Genomic DNA, 25958 nt, shown 5'->3' on the forward strand with positions numbered 1-25958 from the left:
TTAACGTTTCCAGATACTGCCTGTAGATCTTCTCTGGTTATTCTCCTAATAGCATTGGTAATGTTCTCCTTTAGTTGTGAGGATTATTTGCATAAACTTTTTGTTTTAAAGTCCCCCAAAGATAAGAATCACATGATGACAAGTCCGGGAAACGTGATAGCCATAACCTTTAGCTTATTGCTCCCTTTTCCATAAACATGTCATGAACTCGTGTCAGTGATCTGTGAGACATATGGCACATAGCACCATCTTGTTGGAAAAAGAATTACATTTTTTCTTGTGTCAGTTGGTCGTTAAAAGAAAGATTAGAGAGATTGGGCAACTTTTAAGTGGGACACCCTGTACATGGATCTAGGTTCGTCCTATGCTCGTGCGGCCATACCACATCAATACATTTCTAACCAGCTCTTGCTTGCTCCTCTGACAGTGACGACAAATTCTATATACTACCTATTATTTATAGAGTTTAGATTTTAAAAGAAATGGGTGTATTTTGTAGATTCTGTGAATTAAACTTTTTTTAATGAATGAAATCTAAAGTACATAACAGAAAAAAATGATATGATAAAAAACGGCGGAAACACAAAAAACACATCAAAACCTGTCATTATCTGCACTCATCTTTTTCAAAATGATGACCACCACAAAGACTCTTATTAAACCAACTTAAACCTGTGCATCTTTCCAGTATAAAGTGGACAAAACAATTAAAAGCCAAAACAAAATTTTGCAAATAACATTCATGTTTAATGATGCAAAATTTACTAATATTACTTGTAATTTATATATTAATACCATAGTACCTTTAACGTACACGTGTTAGTTTCCAGGTGAAATAGTAAATCACATACCAAAATAGATTTAAGTCACTTTTTTTTTTGGACTTTTTAAGTGTTCTTATACTACACTTTGTCTTTTCTGCCCTTGATCAGCGGAAGAGAAATTCTTCTCGATTGAGACAATTTTTATTTTTGTTCCTTTCCAGGGTGCCCCTTTTTAGGGAGCTGGATTTTCCCCATATTAAAAACCAATCTTGTATCTAACTCTGCCCTCATGGGGAGGCAAGTAAATAGGAATAATCTACATAGTACTAAAATTCTGGTTTGTGTGTCACCTTGTGGATGATGTCATAAATGATGACATCATCCATTAAAACAGAATAACAGCGAAGAGCAGATGATGTCATTCACTAAACTAGAAAAATTGCAGGAAAGGGTTATTAGTTTCTTCTAGACAAACTGTCTTCCAGTATACGATGCTACTTTCGTTTTATACTAAAAAAAAAAAAATATCTGTGTATGCTCCCCATTTTTTTTTTTTTTTTTTTTTTTTTTTTTTTTTAATATACAAATCCTTGCAAGAAATCATGATTTGTTATTGGATCGACAAAATTTTGCTGATTATTTACAGAAAAATAACAAAAATTCTTTTGACACCAATTAGAAATATCTTCCTTATTCTTTTACCATATGAAGTGTAAATCACAAGCCAAAGCAGCAGCAGCTACTATTAAAACTGTGTGAATCTTGTTATTTCGTCACAAAAGACAAACGATGTCATAAAAGCTACCGTTCTTCCTTTATCACATCCATTTTCAAGTATATTTCTTTCTTTGATGATAATTTTGAAGAGGAAGAGAAAGGAAATGTTTATTTATATAAAACCGATTTAACAGATCATTGATAGATAATCAATCAATCAATCAATAAGGGTTTTATCACTCAATGAGGACTCCCCCCCCTCCCCGAACTTTAGCCATCTAACTCTGTGCCGAGCTATCCGCTGCCATGTAGGACCCATGTGTTGTATCAGGTCGTCCCTCCATCTCGTCCTTGGTCTTCCCTTTGGCCTCTTATGTTCACGAGGTGTCCATTCCGTTGTCCTGATGGATCATCTGTTGTCATGTTGTCTGGCTACATTCCCCGCCCATCTGTGTTTGGATGTTTCAATGGCAGTATTGATGTCAATAACTCTTGTTTGTTGGCGGATCCAGACGTTTGTCATTTTGTCTTGTAGAGTGATGCTGAACATTATCTTCTTCATCTTCCTTTGTGCTACTGCCAAGATTTCACTTTGGCAAGTTGTCAGGACCCACGTTTCACTACCGTAGATCATCACAGGTAGTACATATTCATTGAAGATCTTCCCTTTGATTGACATTTGCTTTTCGGCTTCTCGTGATATTCTTCCACTTTCCTTAAAGCTGCCCATCCCAATGCTATCCTTCTTTTTATCTTAGGGAGATCATCTCCATCTTTCGTGATTTTCTTTCCCAGGTAGATTTAGCTTTCAACTTCATCAATGGTCCTTGCATCAACAATTATTAGATAGAGAGACAAGTATTCAATAAATGTATTTATCAAATACCAATGTTTTTCTTTTCTATTTTCCACTAGCGTGGGTGCCCGGCGTTGCTTGGGTGTTTGTAGGTGTGTGTTGAGAAAAAAAAAGTTGTAGTAAGCAGGTAGGCTCGAACCTGAAGCCTTGATGCGAACGTGGTAAAGAAAGTGACAAAAAACCTGCCATCTTACTGCTCGGCCACGACGGGACAGGAAGTGAAAAGCGTTCTAATTTAACGATTTAAAAGTTGACATGCAGAAAGTGAAAGTGAATGAGTTCACGCAGGAGAAATGAAATCATGCACTTTAAGTTTGGCTGTAAGCCAGTTAAGCTTTCCGCTGTCATGGGGGAAATCAGCTCCCCAAAAGAGGGGAGGGGGGAAAGCTCTGGCAGTGTCTTAATGAATAGTAATTGTTTGATGTGATGATTGCCTTCAACACCTGCTGGCCACAAAGGCCAGCGAATTGTTTTTTTTTTCAAATCAGTTTCACTTTTGTACGAAAGACACGAATGAACATGTGGAGAGTAAGAAATAGCGCGAAAATAGCATGTAAAAGTTGCTCAAATAAAAGATAGAGATGACCTCCTTTTGTAAATCGGAGATATTATAATCTAGGGAGTATATAAAAAGTTGTAAGAATTAGTGCCCCCCCCCTCCGAAAAAAGCCTTTGCTGGACATACAAAAAAAGCGCACACACTAACACACATTCTTGCTTTTATATTATAGATTCTTGTGTCTAATAAAACAGTTATAAAATAATGTGCCACATAGAAAGAGAAGTTTAACACTTTCCACATGGACTACCTATGATGCGTTCTAAACAGCTTCTTTTTAAGAAAAAGTTACAATTCACAACATGTTCATCATTCTAAAATAGACACATAATGTCTAGGACATGTTTTACAAATGTTGAACATATATAGACCTTACATAGAGAATTTGGCTCAGAGAAAACGCCCTATAAGCAAACTCCGTACTACAAAGATGTTTACAAAAGAGACATGAAGAGTCTAGCCAGGGCTCTACATTGCGAGTGAAACAGTCACATTTGCGAATGTCTATACCTTCAAGTATCAATATAAAATTTGTTGTATATTTAGAATTACACTTATTTAAAAAAAAAACACAGAGAAATCTTTGTGATGTACATACTCGTCACAGAACTAAGATGTCATATTCTAAAAATCATGTGGGTTTGGCTAGTAAACGAAAATATTTAGTTGTCAAAGGTCAACTAAAGATAAGTTTGTCAGCAAAGCCCTGCTAGCTATCAAGGTGACATATAGGAAGCTATGTAATAGAGGGTGTATAAGCGTGTGTGAAGATAGCAGCAGCAGCAGCAGCAGCCGATTATGGCTGGCTAGCGAAGGTCTTAGCAGCAGCAGCTGTTTTGACCGTGTGAGGGCTTGCATTAGAAGAAAAGAAAGGAGAAAAAATGCACCATGTGGTGAGGAGAGACAGAAAAACGTGTCCAGCGAGATGGAAGTGTGACCCTGCAATGGCGCCGAGAGACTTTTAAGCAGGTGTTGAGATGGCAGAGTGTTGTTAATCTCATGGCAGACGAAATAAACAGTCAGAAAAAACAAGAAGCAGGCATTGTTTGGAAAGTAGCGGTAATAAATACCTTTTGCTAAAACAGAAGAAAAAAGCGGAGTTGAATTTATTTATTTTTGTTTGGTTGTTCCTTTTCAACAGTACCAGACGGCGTGAGGGTCTGAGAGAGGTTTGAACTGTAATGAACACGGTTCAAACGTAACAACCATGTTACAGCTATCAGCCATGCTGGTTCATTCTGGATGCAGAAAGGCATCTTGAAATATAAAGTAAAACTGAACCAACTTTATATGTGCAAGGCTAGATATCCAATAGAATTAATTCATACATAATTGAATGAACTCCAATCTATGGTTCCACTTTGCCAAACTTTCACAAAATACATTTGACTAGCTACAACCACTATAAACGATTTCCCTCACTCTCTATCTGTACCTAAATTTAAACACAGATTCCATGGACAAAGTATCCTTCCCAGAACTGCCAGCCTGCAGAACACCGTTTCACCGGCTTGCTTCCCAGATGAATACAAGATGGTAACGTTCAAATCCAATGTAAACAAATTCTTGTTGAGCCGTCCCCCATAAATAATCAAATTCTACCCAATTTACACCAGTAACAATTACTACACTACCACCTTACATTCATTAACCCTTATCCTCGAGTGGCCTTCGGGCCTTGATAAGTGGTGACTTCCAAGTAAAAACAAATATAATAATAAAAAGATATGAAAGTTAAAGAATATAATAGACAGACTATTGCATATATAACAATCACAATGAAGTTTTTACCCCGGCAGATTTATTTATTTGCACTAAGGAGTCTCCACTTATGAAGGTTATGAGCCACTCGAGGATAAAATTAATGAGCTGGATGGATTGTCAGTTGATTGGTTCAGAATATTACGAGAAGATCAAAAATGATGAATAGAACAAACAAAAATTTAATTACTTGTGAGGGCAGTGTGTGACAAATATTTAGTCTGCAAGGAAGCAGTGCCATGGTAATGTGTTCCACATACAGGAAGTCCCGTGAAATTCTATTTGACGCTAGGCAGAAGGAAAGTTTGTTTTTTTGTTGTGGTAGCAAAATGCATTCTTCACGGAGAAGCCAGAGATTAAAGATCAGTCGAGCACTAAAATAAGGATAGAGTAGAAAAAGACTAGTTTGTTTCAATATCAGTAATAGAACTTTTTTTTTTTTTTAACTCCTTTTCACCCCAAACAAGGCATATGCCACTTGAACGTAAGGAATTACTATTTGGGATTGTATCTAAAAGAGGACTGCAAGATGTTTATTCACATTACATTTAAATTTCTGGGTCTTCTGTAGTTACCGACCCTGATTTCCATAAATGTTAACTTGGGCTCGACCAGCAGCTGATGTAAACCTCCGGAATATGCCGAGATCTGATCAAGTTGATCAGCCAATGAAAAATCGATAACAAACGCGCTTAGCCACTGAAAATCTTAGCAGACGACATTTTAATAAATTGGAAGAAACAAAATTAGTTTTAATCAAGCACAAATTTAATCAGTATAAAAAAGGAAAACTTTAGATAAAATATTATACAAAATAGAAATTTCCAAAATTATTAAAATAATTTACTTGTGGTCAATATGACATGGAAACGACAAAATATCTACAGAGAGAATGTAGTATAGAGTCGAAATTAATTATTATTGAAACAAGAAACAGGAAGGGAATTCTAAAGTGAAAAGAAAAAGTTTCTTAGTTTTTCATTTCATTGTTTTGGTAATTATGCAGAGAAAGGACGATGAAATTCAGTTTTTACGGTATCTTTTGTTTATTAAAATGTTATGTGAAACTACAGTCTAGTTGAAACAACAACATTTCTTAGTTATTTAATTTCATTAAAATATTCATAACAAGTACAGAGTAGTTAAAAATCAAAACACGCTTATTATTAATTGTTATCAGCAGTCGAGTTCGAGTTGGGGTTTTTTTTTTCTCCCTTGCTAGGCTGTACAGTCAACTAGCAAATTTCGTTTCGCTAAAATTTGCGTTCCGTTCCATTTTTTATATCCGTTCGCAACCGCCATCTTGCATACTACTTTAGGCCAAGGGGGGGGGGACAATTCCAGCGTCATGAATCTAAAACAAGCGTTTTTTAATACCGATAAACAAAACTGACAAAAAAATACACTTACTTGAAACTTAATATTATATTTAAAAAAAAAAAAAATAAGGTAAATTTGGTATTTTTTACAACCTGCTGCTGCCCCAGCGTGGTATAAACACCATCAACTTCCCCATGTTAAGAACAGCGTTCGGAATAAACACCCCAACCTCGAAAGTCGTTCTTAACATGTGTAGATTGGGGGGGGGGGGGGTTATATTACGCTAGGATAAGTCGTAAACATATACCGTAAATTTTAATCTTTTGGGTTTGTAATTCACTGAATTACCAAAAAGTGGTGAAAAAATAAAAATGTTATAAAAGGCAAAAAAAATAAGTTACTCTTCTACCTATATGGAATTTTTTTTTAGTGGTTTCACTCCCTTTAAACGTTTAATCGGTTCGAAAATCATACAGTATTTATCGATATATGTGAACAAGACAATTTATTTTTTTTTTAGGAAAGCGAAACATTGAAAACAAAAAAATATTCGGGTTTGTACTATTAGTATACACATAAATTCGAAAAAGTTGTCAAAAAAAAAAAAAAAAAGAAAACAAAACAAATATAGAACAAATAAATGTTATGAAAGGGGCATATTTGTCGTTTAGTTGTACAAATAGCCTCCAACTCGGTTATGAAAAAAAAAAGGGACACGTTTGGTCGTCACCGGTATATATCCAGAAGTTTGTTGACGTATAATTTATTTTAGATTGACCAGTACCACATTGTTTAACAAATAAAATGATTAAATGTGTTTTATTTCATAATTTAGAAATGTCATACTATAATTAAAAATTTTAAACATTAAACAATGCAAATAATACATTGTTTAACAAATAAAAATAATGAAAAATTAAATTTTAAAATGATTTATTTATTATTTAAAACATTGAACAATACAAACAAGATTTTGGTTTGATTTTACATTTGATATTGTTCTCGGATGCATATGATGATGATGCGTTTCCACAATAATTCAATATTTAACTTCATCTTTCATTATTTCTTTTCGAGAATAAAAATCAACATCTTATTTATATTGTTTAATGTTTTTATTTTTAAATTAGACAAAACACATTTAATCATTTTAAAACTTCATCTTTCATTATTTTTTTTTTTTTTTTTTTTTTTTTTTTGTTAAACAACGTGGTTAATTTTAATTAAATTTTAATCACAGAATTACATTTTAAATAACCACGTTAATATAAACATACAAACATCTGTTTACGATTTATACCGGTGTCGACCCAACGTGTCCCTTTCGAGGTTATTTGTACAACTAAACGGCAAATCTGGGAAAATGAGTTACAAATAAAAAATTATACAAAATTCGGGTTTGTTTTACTGTACAGATTCGAAAAAGTTGTCACAAAACAAACATAGAACAAATAAATGTTATCAAAGGCAAGATAAGTTACTTTTCTAACTAACTGGATATGTTTTTAGTGTTTTTATTCAATGTAACATGTTTATTCAGCTCGGAAAGCATACAGTGTTTACCGATGTATTGGAAAATTCAAGATGGCGGCCGACTCTTTCTCTGAGTTTGGGAAAATGAGTTATAAATAATAAAAAAAAAACAGTTAAAATACTGTTAAAAACCCGCCGAATATATGCCATTGCCAGCCTATGTCACGGTAACATATATTGAGCCAGTTTCTAACAGTATTTTGTCTGGTTTTTTTATTTATAACTCATATTCCCAAATTTACCGCCTCAAAGAGAGAGTCGGCCGCCATTTTAAATTTTCCAATACATCGGTAAACACTGTATGTTTTTCGAGCTGAATAAACATGTTACATTAAATATAAACACTAAAAACATATCCAGTTAGGTAGAAAAGTAACTTATCTTGCCTTTGATAACATTTATTTATTCTGTATTTGTTTTGTGACAACTTTTTCGAATCTATGTGTACAGTAATACAAACCTCAAATTCTGTTAAAACCCACCAAATATATGTTGTAAAGCCTAGGAGAAGCAAAAATTGTTGCTATTTGGAGAATACAGGCGAAATTCAGCAACAAAAAAATGAATTAAAAAACATAAAAATAATAATTAAAATGATTAAATACTATTTGTATAAAGATGTTGACGACCATCAAAAGCAAAACAGGGTTTCTGAACATTTGTACAGCAAAGAAAAATACAGAAATCGGACCTACTATTCATTTTAATAGATTTCCGTTTTTTCTTTCTTTTTTCAAATTATGCACGAACTACTGAACTATATGATACGTTAAACTTTGCAATACGGATAGAATATAAAAAAAAAGAAGAGTTTTAAATTTAATCGATCAGACAATAAAATGAGTTATTACAACAGAAGGGGGAGAATCTATTAAGTTTTTGCAGCGTCACTCACACATTAACGGCAGCTAAGAGTCAGCTTTGTACAAATATCAATTAATACAAACCATGAACTAACGATAGATACACCCATGCAGATACTTAAGCTTATAGAAAAGAAACAGGATGAAAAAATAAAGCGTAAATATTAAATTAATGTTATCCTTACCACACCATAGTACTTTCGATCACCATTTTGCTAAATTCCTTGATGCAGACTCGCAGTGATTACGGATTTACTATTAATTCATACATATTAATTAAAACTATAAAATCACAACAAATAAGATGTAAACATATTTATGAAATATATATCTAATAAATACAATTTTAATAAATTATTTGTTGGTTTTTATATTATATAATATAATTATAATACATTTTTATTTTTTCAATAAAAAGTAATAAATGCGAGACTACAAAACGTGGACATGACTTCCGGTATGTAACTGTTTTTTTTTTTATTTATCAGTAGAAACAGCCGGTTAGATTTTATAAGCATTTCTAATCTTTGTTTTTTAATATCAGGTAAACGTTCGTAATCAGTTTATCAAATATACAATATTCTAGCATTTAAAAATAAAGAAATTTAGCCATTTTAAAACTCTGTTTTCCGTATTCATCGAATATTGATTTTAAAAAGGCAAAAAAAAGAAATTGAATAACGTTCAAAGTAATATGTATTAATTAATACTATTAATTAACATCAGGTTGACAAGAAAGTTATTGCGGTTTTTAACTATTAAATTCAGATGAACATATATCGTCTCAAACAAAAATTTATTGATCGAAATAAACACCATCAGAGTCAATACACTTTTGCTAACGCAAAACAAGTAATGTAAAAATCTTGCGTTCTGGTGGCGATGAAGTCGCTGAAGGCGTTTTTAATATCGCTTAGGTTTTTGAAGCATTTCTCACGCAGAAAGTTGTCGAGGTACTTGAAAAAATGGTAGTCTGTAGGTGAGAGGTCTCAAGAGTATGGCGGATGCGGCAGAATAATGGTTTCACCTGAATTCACAAAACTGTAATGGATGAGACCAGTCACAGACTACCAAACAGTCAGCATGACCTTTTGGTGCAACTCTGGCTTTGGGAAGTGCTGTGGAGCTTCGTCAGCATCTAACCACTGAGCTGAGCATCACCGGCTGTGGTAAAGAACCTACTTTTCATCATAAGTCACAACCCAGTCGAGAAATGGGTCGTTCTTGTTACGTAAAAGAAGAGAAGATGACATTTTATAACAGCGTTTCTTTTGGTTGTGGTGCAATTCGTAAGGCACCCATTTATCAAGTTTTTTCGTCTTTTCGATCTCTCTCAAGTAGTTGGAAATAGTCGTATGCATTACATCCAACAGTTGTGTTTCAATTGGCTTCATCGATCGTTGTTAACATCTGATAACTGACCACTACGCCCATCATCTTTAAGACTCTTATCGCTGCCACGAAATTTCTTAAACCACATTGTGCGGTTCCGAGACCAACCGCTTTGTTAATATTGGGAGCTGTTTAGTAGCTTTGTGGCCTAGTTTTACTTGAAATAAGAAAATTGTGTGAATTTGTTTCTTTTGTTTTTTTTTTATCTTGTATTCAACTTTCTAAAAAGAAGATATAATTGTTTTAAACCGATGTTAATTTAAACGATTAGATAGAGTAGAAAATATAAATAAATATAAAAGCGAAAATTATGTATGTATGTATGTGTGTTCGCTTTTTCTGTATGTCTACAAAAGGCTTTTTTCAGAGAAGCGGTCGGTCGCTTCACAACTTTTTAAAACTTTTTATATCACATATAAATCGTAATATCTCACAGTTAACAACTAAGCTCGCCTGTCTATTTAATTTGCTTGATTTTTGGGAAGATAAATGTTCAACATTTGTCGCTCGCCGCATGTGGGTTAGTCTTTTTCCTATAACATCTTGGGGAAAAATAAAAATCCCGCAGTCAAACTTGACTTCATTAACTCATTAAAACGGGCACCTGCCAAATCCAATTTTTTTTTTTCACACTTTAATTTACAACTTTGCCTCAAGGGTTTGGGTTCGATCCTCATACTTACTTTTTTTTTATCCCCCCCCCACACACCTCCAAACTCCCGGGCAACGCCGGGTACCCCTCGCTAGTATAAAATAAAGGTATTATAACGAAAACTAATTTGAAAATATATCATTTGAAATTCAAAATTCTGCAAAAATCTTTTTTGATCTACAGACTTGAAATTTGGTATATAGGGAATTAAGACACGTGGAAAACTTTTTAATTGGTTTTCATCCGGAAAAAAGGGCTGCTAAGGGGCAAGATTGAAAAATTGGTACTGGAGAGTCATCAGATTTTTATCAGTTTGTCAACTGTTTCACAAATACACGTGTGCGGCAGTAAAACATAACAGCTTCTTTATATTAAGAATAAGTAGATTTAAAAACGCTTTTTAAAGTCGTGTCAAGCTGGTCCAATGGTTATTGTACTTGATATACTGTCTTTAGGTTTTGGTTTTGATTTCAACGCAAGTATATTTTTTTTATTTATAAGAAGTGAACTGTTTAGAAAAAAAGCATAATAGTCGCATGCACGTGTCTTGGTTTCTGTATTAATTAAAATATATTTATGCATATTTTACGACCGGGCAATGCAGGGCGGCATGCTAGTAATATATATATGTGATGAGACGATTCCAATATTTTTCCCGATTCCGATACAATTACCGATTCTTTATAAATTATTTAACTGTAAGATTATTATTTTCCCCGATTTTCGTAAAACACACGTTAAATATGGAGATATTTTCGTAAACATCAAAATGCACTTTTGGAAGATGATCTATCGATTTTAGCTTCACTGATATTTTAAAATCAATAAATATTTATTAATTTATCATTATTACCAGCAATGGAAGATTTTGCTTAAAAAAAAAAAAATTAATTAAATAAAAAAAAACAATTAAAAGAATCGTTTTGACATCAGAAAAAAGACATCAATTTTTCTGATTCCGATACCAATTCCGATACTTTCAAATCTTCTGATTTTTCTGATTCCAATTCTGATTAATCGTCCCAACACTAATATATATATATATATATATATATATATATATATATATATATAAAATAAAATTATGTGATTTCCTTGGATTTTACTTGTGCAAATGGAAACTCAATTAACTTTCTTGGAGTTATATTTTTGGATTTTACCGTCATTGGATTATTTACCTTTCACCAGACTATCCATTCACGTGTAATCACCTTTTTCTTCACGATATTCCCTCTGCTTCACTTTTTGTTATCAAGTAAGATCTTTGACTTACTTGTAGTTTCATCAAATACTTTTGTATGCAAAATCCGATCCCGCATTTTGCTACTTCCTACCCTCTGATGAGAAGGAAAGTATTTCTTTGAAACTCCGCGGATTAAGTACTATCCACTTATCAAGTGTTTCCTTTTCAGATTAAATATGTTTTTAACTCTTTTTCAAAGTATTTTTTAACATGTTTTATTAACTGTTTGCTCTTATATATATATATTATCCACAGACACAGTTTTGTTATTATATGACTCATCAGCAAGCTGGACTATTGAGATTTGAGACCAGCACATGAGAATCTGGTCTCAAGATCTACCACTGAATCAATCCATGCTATCACTAAATGTATCACCTTTTTGTAAGATGTCATTCATTTGTTAATATTGCCTGTGATACGTTTGAACGGAAAGCATTCTACTTAAATTGTAATTGTGAATAATTTTTACTCACTAATGTGATGACTACATGTTCCCTTCGACCACAGTACACTCATTAACCCTTATCCTCGAGTGGCCTCCGGGCCTTGGTAAGTGGTGACTGCTTTGTAAACAAAAAAAAAAAAAATAAAAAATATTTATCATTTTATCATTAGTGCCAACAATGGAAAATTAAAAGAATTGTTTTGGTTGATTAAAAACTAAGCTGAAATATTCCCGATTCCAATCTATATATAAAAGTGAACGTGTCTGTCTGTCTGTGTGTCTGTCTGTCTGTGTACATTTCCCTACGCAATAACTCTGTCAATTTTTAGTCTATAGACTCGAAATTTGAAATACCGGGTACTGAGATTTGGGAAAATCGATGTGACGGGTGTCAGCCAGAAATTTGGCTGTTAAGGGGTCAAATTTCAACGATTTGACCTTTAAGAACTCTACCAAACTCCTCCGACAATTTTGGGTCTAGACACTTGAAATTTTAGATTTAGGTTCCTTGAACATGGATCTAACTTAATAAAGTGATTTGAGCCCGAAACAATAAATTTTAAGGGGTCATAATAGGAGTCAAAGTTTTAAAAAATTAACCATTTTTTTTTGTTTTTTTGCTTTTTTTGCACAGCATACACCTCCAAACACCCGAGCAACGCCGGGCACCCCTGCTAGTATCCTATAAAGTTCTGATTTTTCTCAATTCTGATTCCGATTAATGCTTGCAACACTGATCTTCTATACTCTTATAATTTTTATTTTTTTTTGTTTTGTGTATTGATATTCATATTAAAAAACCTTTTTTCTATTTATTTAAAAAGAAAATACAACTTTGTTATAGATGTGTTGTGGGATTACATTCATCTGAAAAAGATCTAGTTCATTTGCATATTCTTTTAAACATTCATTTTAATTAATTTCCTATTAGTTTTTTCGTTTTTTATATAGTATGATCATCATTAGTTAAATGTTATGTGTCATTATATTCATGAAGATATTCTACATGATTTATACTTGCGCAATATTTGCGTAAAAAGCTTATAGTAAATGCAAACCTCTTTCTTTATATATTTATGTATGCGTATATATATTTGTCTAAAAAATTTTACCTACCAAACTCCTCTGTTAGTTTTTGGCCTACAGGCATAAAACTTAATATATAGGGTATTTGAACCCATGCAAAACTTTATATTTGGGGTTTTGGCCAGGGAAAATCGGTGCAAAAGTGTAAAATTTAAAAAAATAGAATTTGCCAGATGAAGATCGAATGATGGTATGAAGAATATGCATGCGTAACGTAATAGCTATTGGTCAATGTTTCAATTTTTAGCCTTGCAGCAAACTTATTTTCATAGCTCAGGCATTAATATCAAAGGAAAAAGTAAATTGTAAGCTAAACGTTTTGGTTTCGATTCTCGGTGGTGGCGCACAAGTCATTTTTTTTTAACATTTTAAAACTTTATTATATATTGCATCCAATATAATATAATATTAAATACGAAATCTGCATTAATCAAAATATCATTTTTAAGCATATTTTATGACTGGGCAATGCAGGGCGGCTAGTATTTATATAAAATAGTAGAATTGTATCAGTAATTTAAATTTTCGGCACTTCTACAGAATTGGTATTAGATTTTTGGAAATCATAAAACTGAATTTCACATGAAAACAATGGTATCTACGAATTGCTCATATTTTTAAGATGATTATATCCAAAAATTATGAAAATTGATCAGGTAAAAAAATTTTTTTAAAGAAAATAAAAATAGAATTTGATGAAAACGATCATAAAACAGAGGAGAATTTGAAAGGGAGGTAATTTTCCGTCCAAGTTAAACAAAGATGGTTGCAATTTTTCACCTGCTAACACAATTAAAGTTATTTTGTAATGAAGTAATATTCAGGTAATTTTAACTGCATAATTTGGAAGCTACCATTGTAACTTATTAGAATTGACAAAAAAAAATCAATTGAAACCATTGTTTTTTATTTGAAAACTTTGTTTATCGACTACAAAATCTCGTCCCAATTCTGTAGAAGCACCAAATTTTCATATGTAAATTATTATATAATTTCTGATGACCTAAAGAAAAACATATCTACTCTTCACCTTTTATTTAGAGTTTCTTTCCAAATTTATTTCTAGACTTATATATATATATATATATATATATATATATATATATATATATATACACACATTAAGGCAATCATGAGGGGAAGACGTATTCCTTCGGAATTCATTTTATATTAAAAAAAAAAAGACCGAGGAGAAAAGGAAAATGGATAGCGATTAAAAAAAATAAAAGTAGGGAAATAAAAAAAAATTTCTATTTCTCTACTTTTATTTTTTAGTCGATATATATATATTTTTATATATATATATATATATATATATTTCTGTAGAAATATATTCTCTTATAATATATATCAATCCTTATTTAAGAAGCTCAATGTAATTACAGAGCAATATAGAGAATAAATGACAAATTCATATGAAAAAATTCATAAAAATTCATAAAAATTCAATATGGCGTAATGGAAAAATATAAAGGTATTTGCAGTCTCTCCTCCAATTTTCGGATTTTAATCATGTCAAATCACACTTCCAGTTCCTTTTGACGGATTGATTGTTGCTATTTCTTCTGATGAGTTAAGGGCATAATAGATTAACTGATTGATATAATAAAGTGATTGATTTTGTGCTACGAAACAGATACTGTCAAGAATCAAGATACAGTCAACTGAATTGAAGGAATAAATTATAAGATGGTCAACATCATGAATTTTGGAAGATAACTTTTTATCATTTATTCTCTCTCTCTCTCTCTCTCTCTCTCTCTATATATATATATATATATATATATATATATATATATATATATATATATATATATAGTAATTTATAAAATATATATGGCGATTAAGCTACACTGAATATTCTGCGTTTCATCCACTATAGGATTCGTCAGGCTTATGAGCGAATTCTGTGGTTGCTTCTTGTTTTTTGTTTACTAACTAGCTCTACCTACGTATTGAGCACTTTTGAAGTAAATACTTAAAGTTTACGCATAAATCTATACTTTTGTATATTAGATTTATGTGAGTAAATGAAGTAGTTATATATATATATATATATATAGAACATAAAATCCTAAAGTTTTTCCATCAGTTTTTAAGCACTTTATATAATTAAATTAAATATCTTAATTTAACCATAATGAATCAGATAATTCTTGTTGGCATTCGGAAAAGTTAAAATTGATGTTTTAAATTAGCGAATAGTATTTTGTGTACAAGAAAAAACCCAAAAATCTGTCGTTCTTTTTCTTCCCACTGGCGCGTACAAAAAATAACTCCGAGTGAGCAAAGCCATCTTCTCTTCCCTTCTTCACAAAATCACAATTATGTCCCGTTGCTCTCGCAAAAAAAACTGTCCTCATATGCAGACTTTTAATTGTGACAGTACTACAATTTGCATATCTCTCTTTTCTTTGTACTGGACAGATTCTGGGTTCGAATGACACTGGTTCTTGTGCACATCCTGTTTTGTAACGTCAGTAGAACCAACAGAGTGTCGTTCAGTTCCGCTACACATTCATTTCCCTGATATCTCTCTAGAAAGACATCAGGTACTTGTGGAAGGAATCTCAATGAAGGTTGCCAACTTCCAAAAGTCAAAGTGTTTCTGTGCAACAAACTGGATTTGAACTTGTCACACTCAGGTTTTCAGTTAGTGTCATTAAGCAATTAGCCATCGTCATTTTCCAGTGCAGGTTGTTAGAGGACATTACAAAAGTCAATAAGTTGGCAAAGATGTCCAGTGTTACTGAAATAAATGCTACCCTCTTCAATGAAAGAATCGAGGAGCAAAGAGAGACAGAGGGAGAGGGTTGTACGTAAATAACTGGATGAGTCTAAGAACAGGTTAGCACATCTTCTTAACTCTAAAATTGAAAGAAAGGCCGAGGATGTGGGAATAAATTGACTGGAGAATAAAATTACCATTTACAGTTGGAGAAAAGCGGTCGTTACGAGGTGAACAAAGGGAAGTAATGATGGTACGCCTAATAATGTTGTCAATCAACAAGGCAGAAGGAAAACATTTCTGATGCCTGCAGTCATTTTAAGAACAGTTATTCTTTGTTAGTCAGTCAATTTGTAAAAAAAAAAAAAAATGACTTTCGTAGCTCATTTTTAAAGGCTTTTATTTTTCCAAACTGACTGATAGGTCGAGTTAGCTATCTATCTTCTATTCTATCTATATCATAATTTTTTTTTGTATGTGTGTGTGTATTGATATTCGTATTAAAAACCCCTTTTTCTATTTATTTAAAAAGAAAATACAACTTTGTTATATATGGGTTGTGAAATTGCATTCATCTGCAAAATATCTAGCTAATTTGCATATTCTTTTAAACATTCATTTTAATTAATTCCCTATTATTTTTTTGGTTTGTTTTCTTATGGGATGATCATCTATAGTTAACTATTACGTGTAATTATATTCATACAGATATTCTACATGATTTATACTTGCGTAATATTTGTGTAAAAAGCTTATAGTAAACACAAATCTCTTTCTAGATATATTTATGTATGTGTATATCTATCTATATATCTATAAAAGTAAACGTGTCTGTGTGTGTGTGTGTGTGTGTGTGTGTGTGTGTGTGTGTGTGTGTGTGTCTGTCTGTCTGTGTACATTTCCCTACGTAATAACTCTGTCAATTTTTAGTCTACAGATTCGAAATTTGATATACAGGATACTGAGATTTGGGAAAATCTATGTGATCGGTTTTCGGCCAAAAATTTTGACGTTAAGGGGTCAAAGTTCAACGATTTGACCTTTGAGAACTCTACCAAACTCCTCCGACAATTTTGGGTCTACACACTTGAAATTTTAGATATAGGTTCCTTGGACATGGATCTAATTTAATAACTTGATTTAAGCCCAAAACAATAAATATTAAGGGGTCATAATAGGGGTCAAAGTTAAAAAAATTAACCCTTTTTTTTGCTTTTGCTCAGCATACACCTCCAAACACCCGGGCAACGCCAGGCTGAAATGCTAGTATATCTATAAAAGTGAACGTGTCTGTGTGTCTGTTTGTCTGTCTGTGTACATTTCCTTATGCAATAACTCTCTAAAATTTTAGTCTACAGACTCGAAATTTGATATACAGGGTACTGAGATTTGGGAATATCTTTGTGATCAGTTTTCGGCCAAAAATTTGGCTGTTAAGGGGTCAAAGTTCAACGATTTGACCTTTGAGAACTCTACCAAACTCCTCCGAATATTTGGGGTCTAAACACTTGAAATTTTAGATATAGGTTCTTTGGATATGGATCTAACTTAATAACTTGATTTGAGCCCAAAACAATAAATTTTAAGGGGTAAAAAAAGGGGTCAAAGTTTAAAAAAAAAATTGACCTCTGCGGTCTCTTCCAAATTACTCAGACAATTTCTGGTCTAAATATTTGAAATTTTACATAAATGGTATTCATAGATAGGGCGAGCTTTTTAATTGGTTTGGGTCAAAAATTTTTAGTTACCAATATATAAATGTATGTATGTATGTATGTTTGCATGTCTGCCTAAAACTTTCGACAGAGGCGACGCATTTTACCAAGATCAATATCGTTTTAAAGTTCGACCATTCATACGACAAATATCGAAAATTTGGCTAAAAACATTAATATCTTCTCCTTCAACTGGGCACTTTTCTACAGTGGGGGGGATCACTTTTTTTCGCCGATATTGTTGAAAGTTATCCCCTCCTTTAGATTGTATAGCCTTAATTTTAAAAAATATCACTTCCGGTTTGGCAGTGGTCGTAACAGCATTGACGTCAGGTTTTTACCTCATTCTTTTCCTCCTTCGCAGTACGGGTTTGAGCCTGCCTTCCTACTACCACATTTTTTTTTTGTTCAACAGACACATCCAAACACCTGGGCAATGCCGGGCTGAAATGCTAGTATATCCATAAAACTGAATGTGTCTGTGTCTGTCTGTGTGTCTGTGTACATTTCCCTACGCAATAACTCTGTCAATTTTCAGTCTACAGACTCAAAATTTGATATACAGGATGTTGAGATTTGGGAAAATCTTTGTAATCCATTTTCGACCAGAAATTTGGTTGTTAAGGGGTGAAAGATCAACGATTTGACCTTTGAGAACTCTACCAAACTCCTCCGACAATTTTGGGTCTAAACACTTGAAATTTTAGATATAGGTTCCTTGGACATGGATCTAACTTAATAACTTGATTTAAGCCCAAAACAATAAATGTTAAGGGGTCAAAAAAGGGGTCAAAGTTAAAAAAAAAATTGACCTCTGCAGTCTCTTCCTAATTACTCAGATAATTTCTGGTCTAAACATTTGAAATTTTACATAAATGGTATTCAGAGATAGGGCGAGCTTTTTAATCGGTGTGGGTCAAAAATTGGAGTTACCAATATATAAATGTATGTATGTATGTTTGCATGTCTGCCTAAAACTTTCGACAGAGGTGACAGATTTTTACAAGATCAGTATCATTTTGAAGTTGGACCTTTCAGGCGACACATATCGAAAAATTGGTTAAAAACATTAATACCTTCACCTTCAACTGGGCACTTTTCTACAGGTAGGGTCGCTTTTTTCGCTGATATTTTCGAAAGTCATCCTCTCCTTTCAATTGTCTAGCCTTAATCAAAACCTACATCATTTCCGGTTTGGTGGTGGTCATAACAGCAAAGACGTCAGGTTTCACCCCATTCTTTTCATCCTTTGCAGTATGGGTCGAGCCTACCTTCCTACTACTACTTTTTTTTTTTTTTTTTTTGCTCAACATACACTTCCAAACACCCGGGCCACACCGGGCACCCATGCTAGTATATATATTTAATGGTCTAAAACATTTTGCCTACCAAACTCCTCTGTTAGTTTTTGGTCTACAGACATGAAACTTAATATATAGGGTATTCAAACCCATGCGAAACTTTATATTTGGGTTTTATCTAGGGAAAAAAAGTGTGAAGATTAAAATAATGCAATTTGCCAGGTGAAGGTCGAATGACGGCATTACGTATATACATGCGCAACGTAATAGCTATTAGTTCATGTTTTAATTTTTAGCCTTGCAGCAAACATATCTTCATAGCTCAGGCATTGACGTCAAAAGAAAAAAGTAAATCATAGGCTAAACATTTTGGTTTCGATTCAGGGCATACTGATGAGATTTTCCAGGGTGATGGGAAGCAATTCTTCTTAAGACAACGTTTAAACAGTTTTGTAAGTATGGGCGCTAGTTCTGGTTGAAGCTTTTTGAATATTATAATTGGAATACCATCAGGGTTGGTTGTTTTACTGGAATCAAGGTTTTTGATTAGCTTGGCAACATCACGTACAGATATTTGTATATCACATAGTGTGTTTTCTGATACAGGAGGAAATATTGGAGGTTGGCAGCCTTGATCGCAAAGGGTAGAATTAGCTGCAAAGTTCTTGGCAAAAAGTTTGGCTTTGTCTGATGCTGACGAGATTACCTCAGGTCCATTGATGATAGTTGGGATAGAGCACACGCTTCTGTTCAGGATCCTGTTTGCTATTTGCCAAAACTGGTGGGAATCAAGCCGTTGCTCAGCTACTTTGGACTTGACGGACTGAGCATACAATTCTCTTGCATTCTTTATTACTTTCTTACAATGCTAAAAGTAGTGTTTTGTAAGAGTAATGTTTTCTTAGTGTAATGTTTTCTAAAGATAACGTTTTTCTAAGAAAGTAATTTTTTCTAAGAATAATGTTTTCCTTGGATAACTTTTTCTAAATATAATCCTGGGTGATATCAGGTCTTCTGCTAGTATATATTTCCATCTATCTCATTCAATCCTGAGTGACATCAGGTCTTCTGCTAATACATACTTCCATCTATCTTATTTAATCCCGGGTGATTAAATGACAACGGCACTGAAACAATTAAATTTATATAACCGGTTTTTAGGGAATAATTACTGCTAAATATTTTATTTTGGGGGGGGTTTGTTGGATTTGCATTTCTTATTTGTCATTTAAAAAAAAAATTATTTCTGTCAGCATTTGTTTTTGTATGTGATGGAGAACGCATTGTCCTGATGGTCGTGATGTGTAAATGTGAAAATAAACTTAGGCATTATTTGGGATGGAAAAAAATAGAAATACCATCAATGTCTAATTCCATTAAATATTGTTTTTGGCAATTTCTTTAAGAACAGAACTTGTATTTGTTGTATCCGAAGCATGGAAGGGTGTAGTAATATATCTGTTAGTGATGCCATCTTTCATTTTTATTAACCGTTCGTTTAAGAAGTGGGAGAATTGTATTCTAGAATATAAGAATGGTCTGAGCTTAGCCAATTAGAGTGGCTGGAATAATGCTGGGGAGATTTTATTGTTTGTAGAGCAGAAAATGGAAATAGTAAAGTATGTGTATATATGTAATAACCAGTTAATGGCAGTGCAAGCAAAATGTTGTAGTAAAATATAGAATTTGTCCCAGTGTCAACTGGTAGCAGTGAGAGTACTGAATATTGAGAGAGAAAAATAAGAACTCCTTTCTCTGTAGATGTGGCGATTGTGATGATGTTGCTCATTGAATCCAATTAAGTATTTTATTATCACAAGTGAATGTGGGAGAAATGGTGGTCATAAGCTACATAAGGTAGTGGCTATCAGGGTAGGTGTAATGAATTTGTATGTGGCATATCTTGCTGAAAACCTACGGTATTTTGGTCCAGAGAGAAATTTCTGTAATCAAAATATTATATATGGAGATAAGTTATTAGTGCCAGGACAACTAATCAAAATCGGGAATCAGAAAAATTAGAACTTTTAGGGGTATCAGCATTGAAAAATTAGTATCTATTTTCCAATGCCCATAAGAATTGTTTGTTTACTCTGACAAAATATTAAAAATCACATAGTATTCGCCGCCCAAGTAAGATCTCCTTTCTATAGCTTTCTCCTTTCTATTTAATTCTAATATCTATGTATCTCATTTAGAGTTCAAGTGTTAGCCCCAAGTAGTGGGTCCCTTGATTTCTGAGAATTTCGACTGAAATAAAATAAAGAGGAAATACTAAAGATAAAATGATAAATATTTATTGATCTTAAAATGTCGGTAAAATTAAAATCTATAGATCATTCAAAAAGTGTGTGTTTAAAGGCCACCATTCACATATGTATGGAGTATTGTTGTCACATTTGAGCTGGTGCACCTGCTACTAGTCTCTCGCTCCTGGACAGAGTTCAAAAGAGAGTCGCCAACATGATACGCCCCGAACTGTCATCTAAACTTCATCCCCTGTCCCACCGACGAAATGTTGCATCCCTCTGCCTATTTTACAAGTATTTTAATGGTGGATTCTCTGACGAACTACAAGCCCTTGTACTACCTCGCCCCCCCTCCCTCAACAAACCCGACAAGCAGCCAAGTCCCACCCCAACACAGTAGAGATCCATAGATGTAAGAAGGCATTCTACTCTAAGAGTTTCTTTCTTCAGAACTACTAGATTCTGGAACTCCCTTCCGGGTTCATGCTTTTTTTCAACTGTACTGACATGCAGAAGTTCAAGTGTAATGCGAATAGACCTCTTGCTGCTCAACTCCCTACATAGTATCCCTGCAACTACTGTCCCCAATAGTAGCCCCCCCCCTACATCAAAGTGGTACTGCGCTTTGTTGGGGTTGAAAATGGAATAAAAAAAGTTTTTTTTTTAAACTCTACAATTACAGATTACAGAGAGAGATTTTATAAGAATCGGAATCAGTAATTGTATCGGAATCAGGAAAAATATTGGAATCCTCCCATCAATAATAGATGTACAGAATTTTGCTTCACAGAGTAAATGATATAACTACTTAACTTATTTATTACTAGCGTGGGGGGGGGGGCACCCGGCTTTACCCGGGCATAAAATACACTTAAATATGATATTTTAATTTGTCCAGATTTCGTATCTATTATTATAGAGTCGTGATTTCAAAAGTAAAAAAAAAAAAATATTTAGGTGCCATCAGTTAAAATCGAAACCGAAACTGTAGCATTCAAAGCTGGTGATGTTACCACTTTATCAACCTGACACGCAATTAAAAATTAAAAATAAACTTAAGATGAATGTACAAAATGTATAATGATTTTTTCAATTTAACCAATTTTTTTACCCCTTAAAAACAATTTTAACCGGCTAAAGACCCATAAAAGAATGACCCCTAAAATAATTGAATCATTTAAGACCCCTAATGCTGCTCTGTGACTTTAAGTTTTGGAGGAGATAGAGTTTGAAAATATGGAAACAGACAGACGGAACGACAGACAGACAGACAGACATATAGCTGTTTATATATTAGATTTAAAATGTTGCTTATATTGGTTGGTTGGTTGTTTTTGTTTTACGGCATATCAACCTTTTTCAGGTTATTTAATGCTGAATCCAAAGATTTTGAAAAAAAAGATTTTTAATATATTTGTTGTTTTCAAGTCGGTTTCTATTCATCCCATAGTTGGGACCCTAACAGGTACTACCACTCCGGGTCAGAGTGGACCTGGGAGCAATGGTAATTAAAGGGTGGCTCCACACTCCTCAAAGCCCGCAAGCTGGGGCCTCACCACTGGATATAGTTTAAGGTCATATCCAAGACCATGTTGCTTATGAGATCTTTCTAATTGCTATTAAACAATCGTATTTTGTTTTGTTTTTTTTTTTTTGTTTTTTTTTATGCAATATTTCTGCTTTTACTAATAATTTTATACTTTATGTTTACTTGTCTTTTGTTTTGTTTATTTCAGAATATCAAATTTCTTTTCAGCTCTGAAACCTCTGCTTGGAGAAGAATGGGCATTTTCGGATGTGGCTTTAATGGCTTCTCTCAATTATCAACTAATTCTACCCAATTTTCCGAATGGAAGGTGAAAGAGTTTCAACCTCTGCAACTTGATTTAAAACACAATGAAAAGATAGTGCAATGTTCTTCCTCTTGGTCTCAAATTGCTTTTGCAACAGGTAAATAAACGATTTTCATTCACTCTTTGAAATGTTTCCTTTAATGCAATGGCTAGATTATATATATATATATATATATATATATATATATATATATATATATATATATACAATATTTATTATGACACTATATATACATATTTCAAGGTCGTACCATTGGTTTCATTACACCGAATCAACTATAAGAGGTTGGAAAAAAACAGCATAAGTTCGTCAGTGACATTGAAAAACTGAACAAATGCAATGTATCTTCAGCTCTCACATCCACGATCGAGCACTTTATTGGATTATTTTCATCACCTCCTGACACGCTATATATATATATATATGAGCAAACAGTTAATAAAATATGTTAAAAAACACTTTGAAATGAGTTAAAAACATATTAAATCTATTTAGGTCTTGGAAGTAGAGTGAAAAGCACATCTTATTTTTCTTTTATTAATATTATTGGAATCTTTTCTTTTTTTTCCTTGTACACATTTTTGTGAATTATTCCATGGATTTCTGCCTTTGGATTATTATGGACCATCTTCTTCCAATTATGGGATTTCCTTGGATTTTACTTGTACAAATGGAAATTCTTTTAACTTTTTTGAAGTTTTACATTTGGATTTTACCATCACTGGATTTTTTATTTTCCACCAGACTATCCATTCATGTGTAATCACCTTTTTCTTCACCATATTCCCTCTGCTTCACTTTTTTTGTTTTCAAGTAAGATCTTTGACTTACTTGTTGTTTCATCAAATATTTCTGCATGCAAAATCCGATCCCGCATTTTGCGAATTCCTACCTTCTGATGAGAAGGAAAGTATTTATTTGAAACTCCGCGGATTAAGAACTATCCATTTATCTAGTGTTTCCTTTTCAGATTAAATATGTTTTTAACTCATTTCAAAGTGTTTTTTAACATATTTTATTAACTGTTTGTTCAGATTATAAGCGCTATTTCCTATTTGGTTTTATCGAGCTTTTATATCTGGCTGAGATAATTTTATAAATATTAATTCTTTAATATTTATAATTTACTTTAATTTTACCATCTTGGATCATTTTGGTAAATTCAATTGTAATTTTCATTTTATTTATATATATATATATGCTAACGGAAATAAATTATTGCACGGGCGTTCTTCTTAAAATTTATCATTTCATAAGCTGAAAAGCTATAGCAAACATCTATATGAGTACTTTAACCATAGTTCCTGATTTCAAAAGGCGAAAAATTAAAAGGTAAATATTTGTACCTATATTTTTATGTATATATCTGTATATCTATGTATATGTATATATGTGTCTATTTTTTTCATATATATGCATGTATATATTTGTGTATGTATGTATGTATGATATAGTACTTAAACCAAATTTATATTTTACTCTATTTATTTCTATCTGTAACCCATATTAATTTTCTTATCAAGTTTAAATCCATAACTTTATTTTAATTTTTTCCAGATACATCTGCCTTACTTTTAATGCTAGGTTTATTTATGGTTTCTTTTACATTTAATAAAAACCCTTCACAATATTTGCTGACGAGGAAACCTTGTTTGTTAAAAAACTATATGTAATAATTATTGTCCGTAACTTGATGTCTACCACAATAAAAACACTGTTTTCCGAAACGATCGTACAAATAATTGATTTTGTTGTTGTTCCTTCTTATGAAACGGATTTTTAATTTAATTATAATTTGATTTTTAAATTATCAATCACATTACTAAATATATATATATATATATATATATATGTATATATTAATAAAAACAAAGGGATGTAGTGTTTACCTGATATACAGAATGGTAAGCTTCAAACTGATATAAATAACAGTATATAAAGAAAATTTAATCCCAACCAAATTAAAAAAAGCTCAATATGCAATAGGGAGTAGAGCTTATTATAAGAGAAAGAAAATTAAAACTGTAATCAAAATTTATTGTTCGACTGAATACTCCAAAAAACAATTTACAAAGTCCTTATTCTGCAGAGTTTCAAAGAATACTATTCTTGTTATTCTTCTCATCAGAGGACAAAAAGAAATCAGCAAATTATATTTGTAGCAATGCTAGAATTTGCTAGTTAAGGCATTAAGTGAAACCGCAATTTATTGTAGTTATATATTGCCAAATAAAAAGTGAAAAATGTTGGATATGTAAAAAAAATAAATATATATATATATATATATATATATATATATATATATATATATATATATATATATATATATATATATAAACAAACCGTGCATAATATTTCAGCTTGCATGAAAATTCTCTCCAGTTGATCTGAAATGCAAAATAGTTCTTTAGAGAGAATGGATTCCAAAATAAGTCCAGCGTGACGATGCATATAATCCGATTGGAAAGTCTTCAAAACAGCTGAAATAATGAAAATTGTTTTTTTTCCAGGCAGTGCAGAAGCCTAAAGAGAAGTCTGTCCCCAGTTTAATGGGACCTAATAGCAAAAAGAGAAAAAAATAGTATGAGATCCTTCATCATCGGCTTAATTAGAAAAGGTGATTTCAAATTAAATTTTAAAGAAATTAAGTTCAGGCTAAGCCGGGGGGGGGGGGCTCCGTCTGTGAAAGCTCATATTACTCTGATAAGAAATTGTCTAGACAGAACGAAACAGATCTTTCTATGAAGGGTTAAATTCGATGTCATTATTAAAAAAAAAATTGTAGGAGTAAGGATTATAAAGTTTTAAGTGTTTCAGAATCATAGCTTATTAAGGCTGTCGAAAAGTCATGATGATGATAAAGATGACAAAATAATAATAATAATAATAATAATAATAATAATAATAATAATAATAA

At 32.4% G+C, this 25958-nt stretch overlaps 2 protein-coding genes across 3 annotated transcripts in view; one reads left to right on the top strand and one right to left on the bottom strand.

Moving 5' to 3' along the window:
• LOC145283955 (26S proteasome non-ATPase regulatory subunit 4-like) overlaps window positions 1-8683 on the bottom strand; it is a 38896-nt gene extending 30213 nt beyond the window's left edge. Inside the window, exon 1 of the mRNA XM_080133053.1 lies at window positions 8559-8683. Within this exon, the coding sequence (XP_079989179.1) occupies window positions 8559-8584 (26 nt within the window). The 5' untranslated portion in view covers window positions 8585-8683. The remainder of the gene's footprint in view (window positions 1-8558) is intronic.
• Window positions 8684-8724: 41 nt separating this feature from the next.
• The window catches only part of LOC145283956 (RCC1 domain-containing protein 1-like), a 52200-nt gene continuing 34966 nt past the window's right edge, over window positions 8725-25958 (top strand). The window contains exons 1-2 of one of the 2 annotated variants that reach the window (XM_080133054.1): window positions 8725-8830; window positions 22924-23137. In XM_080133054.1, coding sequence (XP_079989180.1) covers window positions 22969-23137 — 169 coding nt within the window. In that variant the 5' untranslated portion in view covers window positions 8725-8830; window positions 22924-22968. Of the gene's footprint in view, window positions 8831-8893; window positions 8918-22923; window positions 23138-25958 lie in introns of those variants that run through there. The other variant, XM_080133055.1, reaches the window with a different exon arrangement.

This window comes from Euprymna scolopes, chromosome 8 (assembly GCF_053919585.1).
Source record: "Euprymna scolopes isolate OS-2025 chromosome 8, ASM5391958v1, whole genome shotgun sequence".
In the NCBI taxonomy this organism is placed as follows: domain Eukaryota; kingdom Metazoa; phylum Mollusca; class Cephalopoda; order Sepiida; family Sepiolidae; genus Euprymna; species Euprymna scolopes.